At 44.9% G+C, this 17,398-nt stretch overlaps 3 protein-coding genes across 3 annotated transcripts in view; 1 reads left to right on the top strand and 2 right to left on the bottom strand.

The window, feature by feature from the left end:
* Positions 1–17,398, bottom strand: part of LOC6726363 — a 54,100-nt gene that overhangs the window by 26,300 nt on the left and 10,402 nt on the right. The window lies entirely within an intron of this gene.
* Positions 14,002–14,941, bottom strand: LOC6740201. The gene has a single exon (XM_002077045.4). The coding sequence runs from the start codon at positions 14,877–14,879 to the stop codon at positions 14,355–14,357; it is 525 nt and encodes a 174-aa protein (XP_002077081.1). The 5' UTR covers positions 14,880–14,941; the 3' UTR covers positions 14,002–14,354.
* Positions 15,275–16,930, top strand: LOC27207376. Its single transcript, XM_016183069.3, has one exon. It carries the CDS (start codon positions 15,504–15,506, stop codon positions 16,812–16,814), a length of 1,311 nt encoding a protein of 436 aa, XP_016039945.2. The 5' UTR covers positions 15,275–15,503; the 3' UTR covers positions 16,815–16,930.

The raw sequence follows: 17,398 nt of genomic DNA, 5'->3' as shown, positions 1-17,398 counted from the left end.
CAATTTAGTATTTAAATTTAGCTAGTTGTGCACACAATTTAATAGTTTGTTTATTCCATATAAATCATGTCAATTTGCATGTGCTGCCCGCACATTTACATTTATTTTCGATTTCTTGCCAATTAAAAAGCGACAGCAACAACAACAACACCAACACAGCAAGGGGTGCGCTCCGGCATAATCGCCATTCGCGAATCAGCGATTTTCCCGCCTGAATGGAAGGCGTCAATCGCCAATTGACCTGACCCCAAAGGGGGTGGGCCTGTGGAGGAGACAGCTGCAATCAGCGCGGTGATTTAAAATGTAGCTAATTATGGTCAAAGGTGTTGCAAGTGCAAGAGAGCGACAGCTCTGTTAGCGAACCGTAGCCCCTGCTAACAGAGGGTGCAATTGTGTTAGGGGTAGTTTCTTATCGCTGTTACGCGATCCACTGCTGTTAACTAGTTAACTAAGATGGATTTCGATTGTTAATTTCGAACAACAGCCAGTTCTTTCTCAATTAGCAATTAAAATAGATTAGATTTTTAAGCACCAATTAGAAGTGGGTTTAGAAAACTAATTAGTACCATATGAAATGTTACACAGTAACAGAACGAGCATAATTCTAAACTAACTTATTTTCTTAGCTGTTGGCTATGGTGTGCTGTAGAAATGGTCTAATTAAAACAGTCGCTGACGTGTTGCGCCCCCCTTTGCTGCCACGCCCCCCTGGCCAACTAATCACAATGTAGTTTTTGCTTAATTAACGCAATCAAATCCTGCGATTTGTGCCAATTGTCGTTGCATTAGCTGCTTTCTTGCAACTGTTGCGTTAAGCGAATTTTCAATTGAATTATGCGCTTGGCTAACAGCATTCTCGCTAAATCTAAATCAAAATCAGAAAAAGCCGAATGAAATCCGTGGCCAAGACACCGCGAACAGGCCACAAACAACAAGCGACAAACAAACACACACAGACACACACACACACACACACACACATGGACCGCCCACCCACTCGGGGGGAGAATCTTTTGATGATGTTGACTGCGCTCCCCTTCGCTCCCCTGGCGATGTTGATGATGTTGCTTTTGCTTTGCTGTTATGCTAATGCGTGTAAAAAACCAATTAAAATGGCAGCACAGCTCTCCGCGCAGCCCCCTGCCCCTTGCCCTGTTTGGAGTGGCAAATTAAATGCAATTTATTTGCATTTTCGTTTCATTTTAAGCGCACTTAATGCGCCTAATAATAATCAGGGAAAATGCGACGGGAACAGCCGGCATGGGCGACACATAGAATGGCTGAGTGAATACCCTTACAAATGTGCGAATAGGATTCCAAAGATGTGACTTTGCTTTGAAAAAAGCATGCTTTCTTGGATGTGAGTTTGCTTTGAAAAAAGCATGCTTTAGCATATATTCCCATCAAGTGTTTGAAAAAAATCAATCAATCAAGCAATCAATTGCTACTCCAATTGAATAAGATATTTTGTGGTTACAGCTGCTTGGTGTGATTCAATTGCCAATTGGTTAGAAACTCATAATTTGATTGTTTGTCCATAGAAAATTATGAATTTACAGGTGAAGAAATAAAGGTTTCCAATGAGAAACCTTCAAAAGATTCTTCTTTAACTTGTTGAGAATTTTCACACGATGCTATCGTATAATTGTTAGAAATTTCGAAAAATGCAATGTCTTTTGGGCACTCATTTTTTCCAGTGCATCGGCAGGTGGGCAGCGACTGTTGAGAGTCGACTGTCGACGTCGTCAACGCCACCGCATTGTTTTCTCAATTATGGAAAGTCAATTAATTCTAATGAGCGTGTGTGCTTGTTTGTGTGTGTGTGGCTGCGGTGCATGTAATTTCCATTTTTTCTTGCGCTTTGGCAACTTAATTTAATGCGTTGCAAGTTGCAGCAGCAGCAGTTGCAGCAGCGGCAGTTGCAGCAGCGGCAACCGCAAACGAGCGGCACAAACAGCAGAAATAACAGCCAATTGCATCCGCATTGCGTGGCTGGCTGCTCGTTTTCGCCCATTTCCCCCCATTTTTTCGCTTCTTTCTTGCTTTGTTGTTATTTTTTTGCATAATTGCCTTTCCACTCTTATAATTATTGTTGCATACGCTTTTCATTTGCTAATTAATTACGTTGGCCGCTCTTTTCGTTCGTTTGCGTCTGCTGCCTGCAATTTTCTGCGCATGCGTGGCGAGTTGAAAGCAGTTGCAAGGAGTTGAAATGCTAGTTGAAAAGCTGTTGCTGGGCCCATAAACTGGTTGCACGGTGGGAAAGGCTCACTTTTCCACTCACATTACCTAAGCGAGCATCTTCGTTTATCTTGAACTTGACACAATAAATTGCTCTGCGTGCCACATCATTAAAATAATACCTAATTAACTCACTGACATTTTGCAGGAATGCCAAAGATGGCCAAGGAAAATCCCCCACAACCGATTCCATTCCATGCCACTCCACTACACTCCACTCCACTCGAATCCACGATGTGTTGAATTTATGAACATGGAACATATCATATCCTGGCCTTCACCATTGCCATATTGCCTTCGCTTCAATCCCAACTCCGCCCCGTCATTCCAGTCCTCCGATCGGAATTTTAACAAGTTGCAATAAGAAGAACAAAAGCCGTGCTAATTCCCCAAAGACAGCCGCGGAGCAGCACATTAACAATTTAAATACAACAAAACCAAATCGAAATAAAACAAAATATATAAATGAGCAGGCGGCGGCGTCTTCGTCGGCTGAACAAATGAGAAGAGGGAGGAAATCGTGGACGGAAATTTGCACTTTTGGACCGATTCGATTCGATTCGACGCGATTCGTCTCCACTCCCCTCCACTCGATTCGCTGCGTTTCATTCCGTGGAGCTGAGCACGCAAAAGAACAAAAGCCGGAGCTGAAGAACCGAAAAAAGTCACAAATGTCCACATCCAGAACGGGGTTCTGGCTCAGGTCCACGTCCAGGTCCAAGCTCCAAGCCCTGGCGATCATCACATCCCAGCTCTGAGTTCTGAGTTCTCAGCTCTCAGTTCTCTGAGTTCTGTGGTGCGGAGACCAGCCGAGAATCCCCGAGAGCTCATTAAAAAATACCAAAATCTTTGTACTGAAAATGTGACAAAATTTTTAAATCACCTTCACTCAGCGCGGCCAGAAACGGAGACGGACCGAGCACAGTGGGACGAAGCCATGCGAAAAACTAGAACACTTTCCCCTAAAAAATGAAACTCGCACTTTTAAGAAAACTTAACATTAGTGACTAGTGTTAGTTAGTTAGTTAATTGAGGTATAGAAATGGTTCTAACATATTCGCTAGTTTACAATTAAAATAAAAAAGTTATATAAAATATAAATCTATAAAATAGTACATATTTAGAGCTGGTTATTGTTCATGTATCTCAATTTTGAATACCAAGGAGTACCTATAGTTCTTGTGCCCTAGTTAGAGGACTTTCTCGAGGGATGCGACCCACTATGCCTGGAATGCGACAGACTCCGATTCCGACTGCTCCTCGGGCTGAAATGAACTGGGATGGGCTGTGCTGGGTCTCTGGGATCTCGGATCTCTGCCTTGGTGATGCATTCGTCTGCTGCCTCGAAGTGGCAGGAATCCCGATGGCCGCCGGGTGGGTGAGGGGTGCATGGGAGTAGGGGATAGGGGATAGCCAACAAAGGTGAGCCCCCGAGCCCCAGAAAAGTGCAAGTGATGCTCATGTAGGAAATCAAGTTCCCCCAAGGAGACAAAAAGAAGGGCTCGAGTTGGTCGGATTGGATGTTTGCGCTTTTGTGTGGACGTTTTTTTTAATGAGCCTCTAATTGACATCTGCATTTATTTCGCCCCGAGTCGGGCAACCATCGATCACGGGTCCACGGGAGCGGCAAGAGAATGGGAAAAAAGAATATTTTAATTGGCATTTAAACTAAAAGTGTTTAGGCTTTAGTTAAAATTGTTTGGCCGCAACGGGCCGAGAGTGTAGAACTGGTTTTCCCACTTCGGCACGTTCAACCCAATTAACGCGACTCTGCCCCTTCTGGTCGCCCAGCTTCCCCACGGGGGATCAAGGAGATCTCGCGGGGATCATGCGGGATAATGGCATGCCCCGCTTGCGTATTATGCAAAAATGAATATTGCAAATTGATAAGAACAAGGGGATGGGGACGGCGATGGGCAAGGGGAAGTGCACCAGGGGGAGAGAGATTGAGAATCGTTCTTTGTCGGCGGCTGTCGGCACATAAAGTGAATGTCGCACGCACTGCTTGCCTCATTTACCCAAATCGAAAGCGACATCGCTTGTGGGGCAGGGGCAAGATCGGATCCCCAAGATCCCCACCATCATCATTATCGTCCTCATCATCGGGTTGCCGTGTTCCTCAGCCCGCAGCCGTCCCCTCAATCCCTTGCCCCTTCCCCGCGGAGGACAAAAAAGGGCAAAGCCAGAAAAGAATCAAAAGCAGCGGCGACCTCCTGGCCAGAAAGAGACGGACGAACAGGTAGAGCAGTACGCACTGCGCTTTTTCTGCCGCTTTTCAGCTTCTTCGCCTCTTGCGCTTCCCTTAAAAGCCAATTAAATGTGAGATCGTGTAATTGGCAAATTAATTTCAAACCAATTATAATGAAAACGACCACAAAATACGAAATGCGGAATACGAAACGCACAAAGTGAGAGGGACGACTGTAGGGACACAGAGCGAGTGAGAGAGATGGAAGCAAGGACCGTGGGGAGCTGCAAGGAGTGGGAGTGAGCAGAGTAGATCGGTCGTTATGTCACCGAGGAATGGCATTCTTGGCTTTTATTCTCTGCTCTTTCCACCTGATTTTTACCTTGTTTACCCCGATTTTTTTGGAAGGCAATTATAATGCAAACACTTTGCAAGGGGCCAGAAACACGGTGCGTGTGCACTTCATTTTTCATTTCGGCGCGACGCACTTCCTCCAGAAAAATAATACCAACAACATAAACGGGTTTCTTGCCCCTTCATTTTTTCCATTCCATAAGAGCAATTGCCGGCTCACGATCACCAGCAAACAATCCGCTCACGCACCCATCTCTAATTCTCGAACCCGGTCCACATGTTAACTTTTTAATTAACGAGTTTTCTTTTTCGATTTCAATTTGCCAGGCTTCGCTTGCCTGGCCGCAAACTGCCCACAAAACTGGCCCAGAGCGTTCTGTCTCCCTCGGTCGCAGATTACAGTCGAACCTCCCTAAGGAAGACCCATCCCTAGAGCTATCAAGAATCACAACTCACTCATGGCTACATATATGTAATTAAAAGAAATACCCTTCCTTCAATTTGGCTTAGATTAATTTATGACAAAAGAACGGGGTCACCAATTCGTATACATCGGAATGTTTTTCCGCCAGAACCAAAAAAACCTCTTAGTGAGGGACTACTTTATTGGCCAGGCATAAAGCACTGTATAGAGCTCTTGGTGGCTGCATTGGGCGCAACCTTAGCGCACTTTTATTTTAATATAATTTAGCTGCAACAGTCCAGCGTCGCATGCTACCAATTGCAGACTGGCCTGCGTTTCAGCCCCTCAGTTTTGTTCCTTTTTTTTTAGCTTAGCTTTTGTTTTTTGTTACCTTATTTTTACAACAAGTTTTGGGCCGCTGCGGCGACTTAAGCCTAAAGTTGGACTTCGGATCGAATGCGGCACTTGGACTTGGAGTTCGGCATGTGGTCCGCGGTCGAATGAATGCAATGCCATTTATTAATAAAATATTTGCAAATTGTTGTCATGTTGCCCCGCCCCTCGCCGCACCTCCCACGGTTCCCTGTCCGTTCTAGTTGAGTGCCAGAGTGTCATAAATTAAAGGATTACCAGAACGCGGGGTCCGCGGGGCAGAACACCACGGAATGGTCAGGGAACACGGCACGATGGAGATCAGCAGGTGGGGAGGGATCTGCTAGGAGGGGTTGGAACCGAAAGACCCACGGACTAAGCAAGTTGTTAGCCTTAAAGCGGCACCACCGCAATGTGTGGCAATTACACTAGCCGACAAGGTTTTCGAAACCAAGTTGGGTCCCACAAGGGTTAACCTTATATTAGCAAGGATCTTTATATATTATCATGACATAACTATTTATTATAAGTGATATGGTTTTATAGTTCTGATACACATATATTTTCAAGTTCTATAAGTCTGAGTTCCTAACCCATAATACTCGTAAATATTTCTCTATATTATTCTCGCTAAAAGCAGTTATGTAATGTATTAGAGTTCGACCACGCCCTAGAAAGTATGCTACACCCAAATTTTCGTCCCTCGCTGATTTGCTGATCAGTGTTTTCGAGGGATATAGAAAGAAAGAGGTAAGAGGAGCGTGAGAGGGCGTTGCATGTAGGTGCGTCTCCGTCATCATCATCATCAACATGGCCCGGCTACTGTGCTGCTCCTCCCGCTCCCGCTACACCCGCCCCTGGGATCACAGAGCCTGAAGGTGCGCGTGCGCGCCCTGCCGCAGATAAGATCGCTGAAGAGAGGTAGTGGCAGTGGTACTGGTAGCCAGACAGGCAATAAGCCTTACTAATAGGCTGTTGTTGTTGCTGCTGCTCCTCCAGCTCCTCCGGCTCCTGCTGCAGCTACTCGGAGATTAAAGATGGGCCAATGACGATGGCGATGAAGATGAAGGGAACTGCTCCGTGTGTCTGCCGCTCTTCTGCCGCTTACATTTGCCACATTTGTATGAATAATTTAATTATTGTTTAAATGTTAATTAATGCAACGTGAGCGGCGACTGCTCTGCACTGCACTTCTCCAGTCTCCATTCCGCCAACTTTTTGCACCTCCACTGGCTCGGGAGTTGCTGTTGCAGTTGCAGAGGTGGAAATGGATGTGGCAAGAAAGGGGCAACTCTACTCCACTCCACTCCACTCGGCTCGACTTGACTTGACTTGACAGACACGCATTTGGCATTAATGGGCTGCCTGACTGACAACAACATCGCGCGGGCAGGAAAGTAAATAATGAAGGGCCAGAGAAAACCCAGAGAGAAAATCCACAGCCAGTGGGCGGTGGAGGCATGCAAATGTGTGAAATTCCCAATTAGACGGTGCAACTGGGATCAGGGGAGGCTGCTGGAGGCGGGCGGGTGGCCATGGTAACATCCAAGGCCTTTCAAAGGAGTGCCTAGCTATAGTAAGCCAGCACAACGATGGGAAAGTGAGTGGGATCTGAGTCCAAATGGAGTAGTTCCAAGAGGAACACTAAGGAGGATCCAATAAGACATCAAAAAGGATTGTGTGACTTTCGGCGATCATAACTTGGAATCACAAACTTGAAGTCTATTTGTAGGGCTTAAAACCTTATAATTGCCAAACTGCAGACACTTTAAACTAGTAACGAAACGCAACACTACAGAAAACATAGTGATAAATATTACAAAAATAAATTAAACTTCATTTATGTTCCCAAGCAAATCCTAATGAGTTTGAGAACAGATATAGCGACATTAACGCCAGTTTTTTAGCACAGTTTTTCAAGCCGAAAAGTGAACATTTCAAATAGTTGCCTTAAAAAAGGTACAGCTTAACAGAACTTTACTTCAACGTAAATGACTAGTTTTTATGGTTAATAAAACGTTTTTGATTTATAGCAAAGTTGAGTTCGGTAATTTTCTGGTCATGAAAGTTTAACTGCTTATTACTAATATTGCTATGTTTTATAGAGTTCGATGCAACAATGTTTATTTTTAGATTCAGTTAAGACATTTGGCCAACTTCGACACCAATTAAAATATTTATAAATTCAATAAAACTAGCAATTTTAGTTATAGATTAGGTAGATGTTACTAAAACTTAAAGATCACTTCTGTTCAATACGATTTTTTTAAAGGCAGCTTCCTTTTGAAATTTAACCGTTAAGGCATAAAAGTTGTTCCAACCCCTGGAATTTATTTTTCTTTCTCTCCTTCTAAAAAATGAGCTTATTTTAGCATCTTTTTCTGCGCGTTTGTTGGTTTTTCTGATTATTTTCCCCCAACTTCTCCAGCTTCCTTTTCGATATGTGTTCGTACATAAGTGTATGTGTGTATGTGTGCATGCAGGGTTCTTGCTGATCGCTGCAATTAGTTGTTGTTTTTGCTGGGTAATCCGAGACGGAGGCAATTAGCAAGGCGGCGAGTAGAGAGTGGAGAGCGGAGAGTGGAGAGTGGAGAACGGAGAGCTTCTTCTGTTCGTTTCAGTTCGCTTTGGTTCTTAATTAGAACAAATGGCAAAAATAAACAAGCAGACGTGTTGGGCGGAAAACTAACGTAAACTAATTAAAAGGATCGCCGGCGAGAAAGTTTCAACTTACATATGCAGAAATTGAGTTGTTGTTCCTGCTGTTTGTTGTTGTCGAGTATTTGTTGTTCTTGCTCTTTCGCAGGAAACACAAGGCTCTTGCTGTTGTTGTTGCTGCTGTTGTAATCGCGTATGTTGTGTATTTATTTATTTATTTATTTAGCTTTTGCGGTCGGTACGGTTCGGTCCGGTCGTTATTATTCAATTGTTGTTGCTGCACAGAGAGAGGAATGCGTTTTTGCTTATTGTTTATGTTATTCAATTTTAGCGCTAATTGAATGCGAAATCTCGCCACACGCGTGTCAGAAGGAGATAGAGAGTGTGGGGGAGGGCGAGACAGAGACCGAGAGATCAGGCTACTGGTATTTACGTTTACCGCTATTCGTTATTTGTTATTTGTTATTCCTGATTTTGTGTGGGTGCAAGATCACCGAGAGCGATAGAAAAGAGAGGGAGAGATAGATAAACACCTGCCACACACACGTACGCACACGAACACGCACCACACACACGCACGCACACTCGACTCAATTAGTTAGCTCATAAATTTGCATATTTCGCACTTGTTTAGCTGTTGCTGCTGCCGTTGTATTTGTTGCTGCTGTTGTTTCTCTTGTTGCTTCTCTTGTACCTTTTGTGGCATGTACACAGGAAAAAAAATGAACAGTGTTCCGTGACTTTGTTATGATTTCGCTAACTTTTGCGTTTTGCTACGTCGTCGTCTTCTTCTTCTTCTGTTTATCGCACGCGCGCACTCACAACCGCCAGCGCCGAAGTTGAATTTTCGAATGTCGTTAATTTTTCGAATGCCGCATGAATGAAGTCGAAGTCGACGTCGACAGCACGAGCTCTCTCTCGCCTGGCTTTTCCTTCTATCCGAATGAAACCGGCTTTTTATTTTGAATCGCGAGGGTTGTTTCCGCTCTCTCTCTCTCGCACTCGCTCTCGCTCTCCGGCGTTGGGGCTGCTTTTTGGGGCCCTGCGCTGCCATTGGACGCCGCTCCTGGCCGCCGACCGCCTATCACACAGGTGCGGCCGAGGGTTGCTCTGTTAAGGCGCTGTTATTAGCATGCGGCCCACCTGCGTAGGCGCACCTGTGCCCCTTGTAGGTGGAGCTTCGCTGCCGCAAGCCGGATAGTTTCCTCTTCCTTCTTGTGACATTCAGCCATTTCGGCTCCATTCTGGCGATTTGTACATTGTATCACCCACCAGCCCGCGATGCAACCCTTTTGTACCGTTACTAATTCCCACACCGAAAAAAATATACTGGGCTGGAATAGTGTTTTGTAGCCAAGTTCTGATAGGGTAGCAAAACAAAGTTCTAAGTCAAAGATACTTTAGGTGAAATGAATCAAATGACAATGATACCTTTTAAAAAATGTATAAATTGATGTCATCAATTGCATAAATACTTCCTGATACACAATGGAAATAGTGGAAGTGATGAAAACTAGAATTTGGAAGTCAGCTCAATTGAACATCGTTTTATTAAATCATCTTCTGGATGTCAAGCTGTTTTTTTTTTTTGTTTTTTTTCGCCGTGCAGGAAGAATAATAACCGCACAATGAATTAACTGCATAAATGATCCGCCAAACTACCCCATCTCTCGGGGAGAAACAGGAGCGTCTCTACTGGTGGTACCACTCTGAACTCCACGGGCGGCCGCGGGGCGAGGGGCAGGGGTGCCGGGGTGCAGGCATTATTCATACATAAAAAGCCAATTAAAAATTTATAATAAACCCCGCGCCAAACTGCTGCAACAACCCCAAAAGAAGCAGGCCAAAAATAAAAAGAATTAAATATGGCACAGGCACAGGCACAGGCACAGTGGGACAAATCGGAAGGCATAGAAATGAGTGGGGTGATCTATTGGATATTTTCCGTATCTAATCTGATCGATCAGATAATAAAGTATGATTTATAGAATACCAGCAATGTTGTTTCCATGTATTACACCTTCAAAACTCCTAATAACTCTCATTTCTTACTTAAAAACTATTCTCTAAATATTGAAATACTTTCTTATTAGCCATAAATATAAAAGATGTTTCAATCTTCCCAATAAAAGAGCCTTGAGATGAGATGCCCACTGTGCGGCCCCACTGTGCCTGGTTTCCAGCATGTGGAAACGATGACCAGTGGGGATGGGGGTCATTTCAATTCAATGAATGGAACTGGGGGAGTGGCACACGCACCTAGCGCCAAATTAGATGTAAAATAATGAACATTTCAATTAAAATAATTAATATTATGCTGCAGCCGCAGTGGGCGGAGCGGGGTGGCAAGGACGCACTAAGCACTCAATTAACCATTTTAATGTTTATGGATCAGGTTAGCCTGAAGGATGCTCCCTTGGCGGGGGAGATGCTGCTGGAGATGCTGTGCTGTGCTTTTTAATTATAATTAAACATGCGAGCAATCGAGTGAAGAGTGGAGCGGGGGCGGTGGCAGTGGGTGGTGGGTGGCGAGTGGGTGGTGGTTGAATGGCCAGCTTCCAGCTCGAATGGCTTCGCTCTTTCTGCCCAGGACATAATCACTTAGCCGCGTGCAGAGCCGCATTTAAAATTAATTCTGCTCAAGTGCGTTTCTTGGCAAGAGACACACACACACACAGATACACACAACAAAAAAAGCACGTGGCACACGTGAGAGGGGTGGCGGGTGGGTTTTTGCAGGACGGCAGGGAGCTGCCCCCATTTACCGTTGGTTCACATTCGCAAGCGAAACAAATTGCACGCTAATTGCTCATGTTCAATTAAAAGCAACGGCCCAAGCAAAACTCCAAACGAAACCCGACTTCAGCCCCACCCCAAAAATTCCACCTAAGCTCTGCTCCCGCCAGTGATGTGCCCCGGCCGAAAGTGGCCAAAGTGGGCAAAAGTGGCTGAAAAAGGCTAATAAACATTGGTAATTTTTTATATCACAAACTTGAAGGAAACGCCATTTGATCATTAGTCATGCTAATTATAGAAGTTCCTTTGTGAAAAGCACAATCGCTTGGGGTCACCAAAGCAGTAGCTTGGTTAAATAATTTTGTCCTTTTAACTGCATTCTTTAAATACTTAAGTTTTCCATCACAATCTAATAAAAGAAAAATTCTATTTTTAGAAATATTGAAATCAGAATAGCACAATACAACAGTGTGTCAGTGATCGGGGTCACCAAAACCGAACTCGAGCATTTGGTCTCGAGAAAGTTGGTTTTACCCATCAAGAAGTTAAATAACGATCTATAGAACTCTGATATAAACCAAGATCCGAGTTAAAAAGGCTAACCAAGGTAACCTGGTCACCTCAGCTGGCGTTGCTCATCCTTGTCGGCCTCGGAATTTGGAACACACGAGTTTCGAGCCCGTGGACCCATTGAGCGCTTTCCCACAAGCATGCGGATGATGGCCAGGGGGTGAGTGGATGGGTGGTGAAATGGATGCAGTGAACGGATGGTGAATGGGTGGCAGGGCAGGGCTTTTTGTTTTGGTTTTGATCCTTTGCGCAAATAATTGCCTAATTGTCTCTGGTTCGCTCGCTCGCCATTGTTGGCCCATGGAAATGCGAGTGGGTAGCGGGGGGGTGGAAGCGGCAACGCATATTTCTTACGCAAATCCATTTCCATCTATTAATTGGCAGCCCTCGGCAGCTGCTCCTTCAGCCGCAGGACTATCATCGGTCCTTTTTTACACAATTAAGCGCTTGGGCAAATAAAAAGTGAGCCAACCGGGCTGGCACTTCAATCTGAACTGCGGTTCGGTTTGCATACATACGGGCATCTATGTATGTACATACACATGCTTATATATCTATCTCTATATCTGTATCTGTATCTATATCCGTGTCCATATATCCTGTGGCAGGACTCTCGGTTGCGGTTATCGATTGCCGGAAAGTAGGCTTCCCAGGCCGTCTTCGTTTGTCATCGTCATTTGCGGGCTCATTTGCATGGGAAATTGCCTTAACAATCCGTTTAAATATGATCGACGCAACATCGACTTATAAACGAGGTCTTGCCTCGTTGCTACCAGTTTTTGCCATCTTTTATGTATGTGGCCAATTACCGGATCGAAACCCATCCCTTCGCTGCCTTTTGGCACATTTCGCACGCTTCTTGGGTTCGCGGCAAATTGTTATTGCAATTATTATTGCTGCCTTGTTGTCAACATATTGATAATGCCCCGCCCCCTTTATCCCCGACCCGCCTCCCGAACTGTTTATGCAAACGAAGTTAACAAGCGGCAAAGGTAATGGTCGACGGACAACCAGGCCTGATTGCATGCCATTGTCAGCGACGTCATCGCAGTATCGAATTACGGATTTCTCCACATCTAATTTACGGGCCGTGACAATTGCCTTTTAAAGTCCAGCGAACCCAAACCGAACCGAACCGAACTCGAAACGCACGGGTAGAAAAACCCCGATCGAATCGGTTCTTATCGAACGTGCTGAAATACTCGTAGGGTTCGGAATACGCTACCTTATCGGGTTCACACTGTGAAAGGTCAATGGTCAACATACATATGCCTGAGAATGTGAGTTGCAATGGATCAAATGAAAGATCCTATGTGAAAGCATGAAAAAAACCTCCTCTTAAAAGCATTAACATGTTTGCAATACCAGAGTATCCACGTAGTGACGAAGAGCACCATCAGAGTTCCATCTTTGATATCCCAAAGGGTACAAACTCATTGAGTGTTTCTTATGTGTCAAGATAAATAGCTATACGAATAGTTACCTAACTAAGCATTATTCTGACTGGCATTGTTCATCATTCATTCGTCATTAATATAAAAACGCACACAGAACACAGATTTCTTTTCAATATATTGCCATACTTTTTCGCTGTGCAATCTGCAATCTGACTTAACCCGCGCAATCTTAACCCCAGACAGCCCAAAAAGAGCGGCGACAGTTGGCTGCCCTTGATAAATGAGACGGCGCCGCCTACGCCTCGAGTTCCGACTGTGTGGAGCAGCAGTCACCGGAGCGGAGCACCGGAGTATTCAGGAATCGGACGACGGACGACGGACGTCCAGGGGTTGACGCCTTCTGTAGTTTGCGGTGCGCCGCAACGCCGATCAAACGCGATAAACGCTGGGTGGGTTACGTGGCTGCGGCTGACAGTGTCAACGGTTGCAAGTCAAAATTAATTAGAATTTTTCAACTGCGAAATACCCCTCTTCCCCTTGCCCACGGCAATCCGGGGGATGCACTATATGTACTCCAATCTACGCCCAAGAACTGTGAGCAAAGGCGGTAAATTGAAATCAGTACAAAACGCTGGAGTTGAAAAAATAAAAGAGCGATCATTAATCATCGGGCCGAAAAGGGTTGACAAGCTGCGCATTGCTGTTGCCACAGGGTTGTTGTTGCTATTGCTTTCAGTTCCGGCTTCTTCCGCTCCTTGACCGGAGTCACATCCGCCAAAACAACAACAAAGTGCTCGGGGGAAATTGGCCTGGGTGGCCCTAGTGCATTTAATGTCTCCCGATGGCTGGGGGTGAACCCAAACGTTTCAGGGACCAGCACATCAGGTAACATCATCCTCGAACTGCCCTGATTCCACATACTGCTCTTAATTGACAATAATAATAATAAAAAAAATAATGGTACTTTGCAAACTGTTAGGTTATTTGGAAAAAATCTATAGCTGTTCAAAGTTTACTTATTTATTATATAAAAATTTGACTAGGAGTTTCAATCAGAAGATTGCCAAAAGGAACAACAAGGATTCATCTTCACAAAAACCTTAGCAATATCTTTAATGCAAATATTCACGAAATTCCATAATTGTAAACTGAACTTAAATATAAGTATACTTTTAAATTGATGACACTTTTCAAATATCAAATAAACATTTAACGCCTTAACGTGGAAACCTTCGTTGGTGGATTACTAACAATATTAATTACTCTGATATACATACATACACTTACTATAACGTTAATGGAATATTTAAGACATAATAGCAAACTGAAAACGTACTTATAAAGAACTTGTTTTAACTTCAGGAGACTTGAAAACTAACATTCTCATATATCTAAAACTTAAACTAATAGATGTAAGCAGTACTAACTAACCCTTTCAGTTGCTAGGCGAAGAGCCATCGGCAGATGAGGATGACTGCTCCTGGCTGGTTTCCAGCTGCTCCTCCTCCGACATCTCGTCCTCGGGCTCATCCTCTTCCTCGGTCAGCAGCAGTTCCATGGCCTGCACACTGCTGCCGTTCACCAACTCGGCCAGCGCCTGTGCGATCCTCTGATCCCGCATCATCTGGACGATGGCTTCATCCGTGGCAAGTGGATTCCCCATGAGGGAGCTGCTCAGTTGCCTTAATCGCATGCGATTGCCACGCCTCTTGCGCGACTCGCCGTCATCCATTCCCTCCACCAAGATCTGCACTGCCCGCTGCACGTTGTTGTTGCTCTGGGCCAGCGCCAGGCGAGCCTCGCCCTCCGGATAACCCATGTCCATGATCACCTTTACCATGAGCTCCGTTTCGTTGGCATCGGCCGCCACGGCCACCGAAGCGGCTGCTTGGGGAGATCCTGCTCCTGCTCCAGCCGTTGCTGGCGGAGATTTCGGATGCAATTGCCCAACTTGCGACATTTCGGCAGCTCGACTTTGGCGTCACTATCGATATCTAGTCGAAATCAGCTGACCCCTCTTCCACCCCTCTCATTTGGTTTCGAACCCAGAAAGCTAATCTAAATGTTGTGTGGCCGCATTTCAGGTAAATCCTTAAGTACGGTCCTACTTTTTAGTACAGTGCGCAACAAAACACAATCCGATTGCTGATAAAATTGAAGCTTACTGAACTGGCAATTATTTGTAGTGCCCTTAAATAATCAGCATTTTTAATCAGCATATAAGTATATTGTGAATACTATACATTTTTATTTACTTCACAAAATTAGGTACATCTAATTCCAAACACAAACAAGAATTTTGATATAATTTGCGAATAAGCGCAAATTTTATTGTCTTAAAAAAATAAAATGATCAAATATGTGTTTTTTTCGCGCCCTGCTACAAGCTTTCACTCAAAATCACTCGATCGTCAGTGTTTCAATACACAGACGTTGCTAGCTTAGCCAATTCGATCTATCGATATCGAAAGCACGATAACTCATAGAAGTGCTACCCTGATACTGTCCTTTTTGACAACGCCAAGAATTGCCAAAATTACTCCCAGAAATTTTAAGCAGATTTTGAAGGAAGGAATAATATAATATGGAAGGAGGCACTTCCAATCTGGTGGTAACTCAACAGTCGGTGGAAACACAAACCATGTCCAACTGCCTGCTTCAGCCCATCTGGGCGGTGAATAAATGCGTCAACTCAAAGGAGAGGCTAAACAATTTGGCACTGAATCCGCGGAAGAGCCCCCTGTGTCCTCCCCTTGGCGGTCACCTTCTGTCCGTTGTGGGAACCTTCTACAAAATCATGGACCAAATCGGGGAAATTCCTATAGGACGCGTGTTAACCGGCACCGTGCTGCTCAAGATCCTACCGGTCTTTTACGTGGCCATCAATGGACAAGGCTCCAAGCTGTTGAAATGTCTAGCCGAGGGGCAGGTGCATCTGCAGGAACTGGAGCAGCTGCCCAACTATGGCGAAATCTTTGCATTTTACGACAAAGCCAAGAATCGCATCTCTCGCGTCGCCATCAACGCCCCCGATTACCCCATGGGCTACTGTGCCTATATGATCGACGATGCCAAATATACCAACTTGTCCGGCATGGAGCGCATCTTCGCGCTGCCCGATAATCTTAAGAAGCTGCCGGCGCTAACGATCAAATGCCGCCTGGTCAATGAGGTATTTATTACCCATAATGTTAGACTGCGCGTCCTCGGCAGTAATGGCCTCGAACTGTTGGTGGACGACATCCGGTACACTCCACGCCACCAACCACCACCCCTTGTGGTTAGAGGCGATGGGCACGGAAACATGGATGCGAACGTTCGGGATGTGGCCAAATTTGTTGCACGGTATAAGCCCAAATGTCGCGAACGGGGCAGCATTGTACGCGTCCATGTCACCAGGATCGTTAGCCATGCCGAGTTCTACGCCCGATTCGCTGATGATCCAGCAGTGCCTACGTGGAGCAAGGGTGTTATGAAAAGGGGCACAGGTGATTTCCGCGTCTGGGACATGGTTCTGGCCCCATATCAGGGGCGATATTATCGCGCCAAAATCGTTGACATATTTCGCGGCCGTTACCGTATCTACTTTGTGGACTTCGGCGTCACCGAGTATACAAGCAAGAACAATCTGACATTCTGTTATGAGTTTGAGAAAATTCAGCACGATCTGGCCTTTAGATTTGAAATATTGGGAACACGTAGGCCTTACGTAAATATACCACCTTACATAAATATCCTACACGGCATGGAGCATCTGGAGAACACTGTACTACGAAAGGATATCAAAGTCCGCATCCACAACATAATGTCAAGTGGTGTATATGTGATTCAATTGATGAAAGGTATTCACGAGTCCCATATGATCCGCTTGTTTGACGATTATTCTTCGAATTGATGTAATTGAAACCAACAGGACCGAATGTATTTCATAGATATGAGGCATGATTTCTTCATGTCTTTTATCTCTTACACTCCATTTGAATTGCATTAAAGACGAACATTTCTGCGAAACATCCTATAATGTATTTCATAGTTAAAAAGGTTTGGGCTTGGATACCCAGCTGATGTTGACCATGTCGATGGAACTGGGCCGAGTGTGTAGTGGGTGTGTGTGTATCCCTGCGGTACAAATTCCGAGCAAAGGCAATAAGCTAAAAACACAATTACAAGAGCATAAACAGAAGATTTCGGACCTGGGTCCCACATCTGCCGCCTCCTGCCAACTTGGACTTCTATTTATGCGTTGCACAATTTTAAATAATCACCCCGTTGGGAAATTCGGAGCGAAATACCCTTTCGTGCCGCCCCCTTTTCCGGGACTTCTGGTACTTGTGTGTGTTATTTACCCTGATTTATTGCCATTTTCTTTCGGTCGCTGTTGCGCCTTTTTGGTCACTCTCTTTGTTTAAAGAAGGGCATCCAAGGGGGGGCGGTCCCGAACAAGTGGCCCGTAAAAAACATTGCCAAACCCTCATCTAT

Source organism: Drosophila simulans, chromosome X (assembly GCF_016746395.2).
Source record: "Drosophila simulans strain w501 chromosome X, Prin_Dsim_3.1, whole genome shotgun sequence".
Lineage (NCBI taxonomy): Eukaryota > Metazoa > Arthropoda > Insecta > Diptera > Drosophilidae > Drosophila > Drosophila simulans.
The sequence above is the reverse complement of the archived record's forward strand: the minus strand, read 5'-3'. Positions and strand labels throughout refer to the sequence as shown.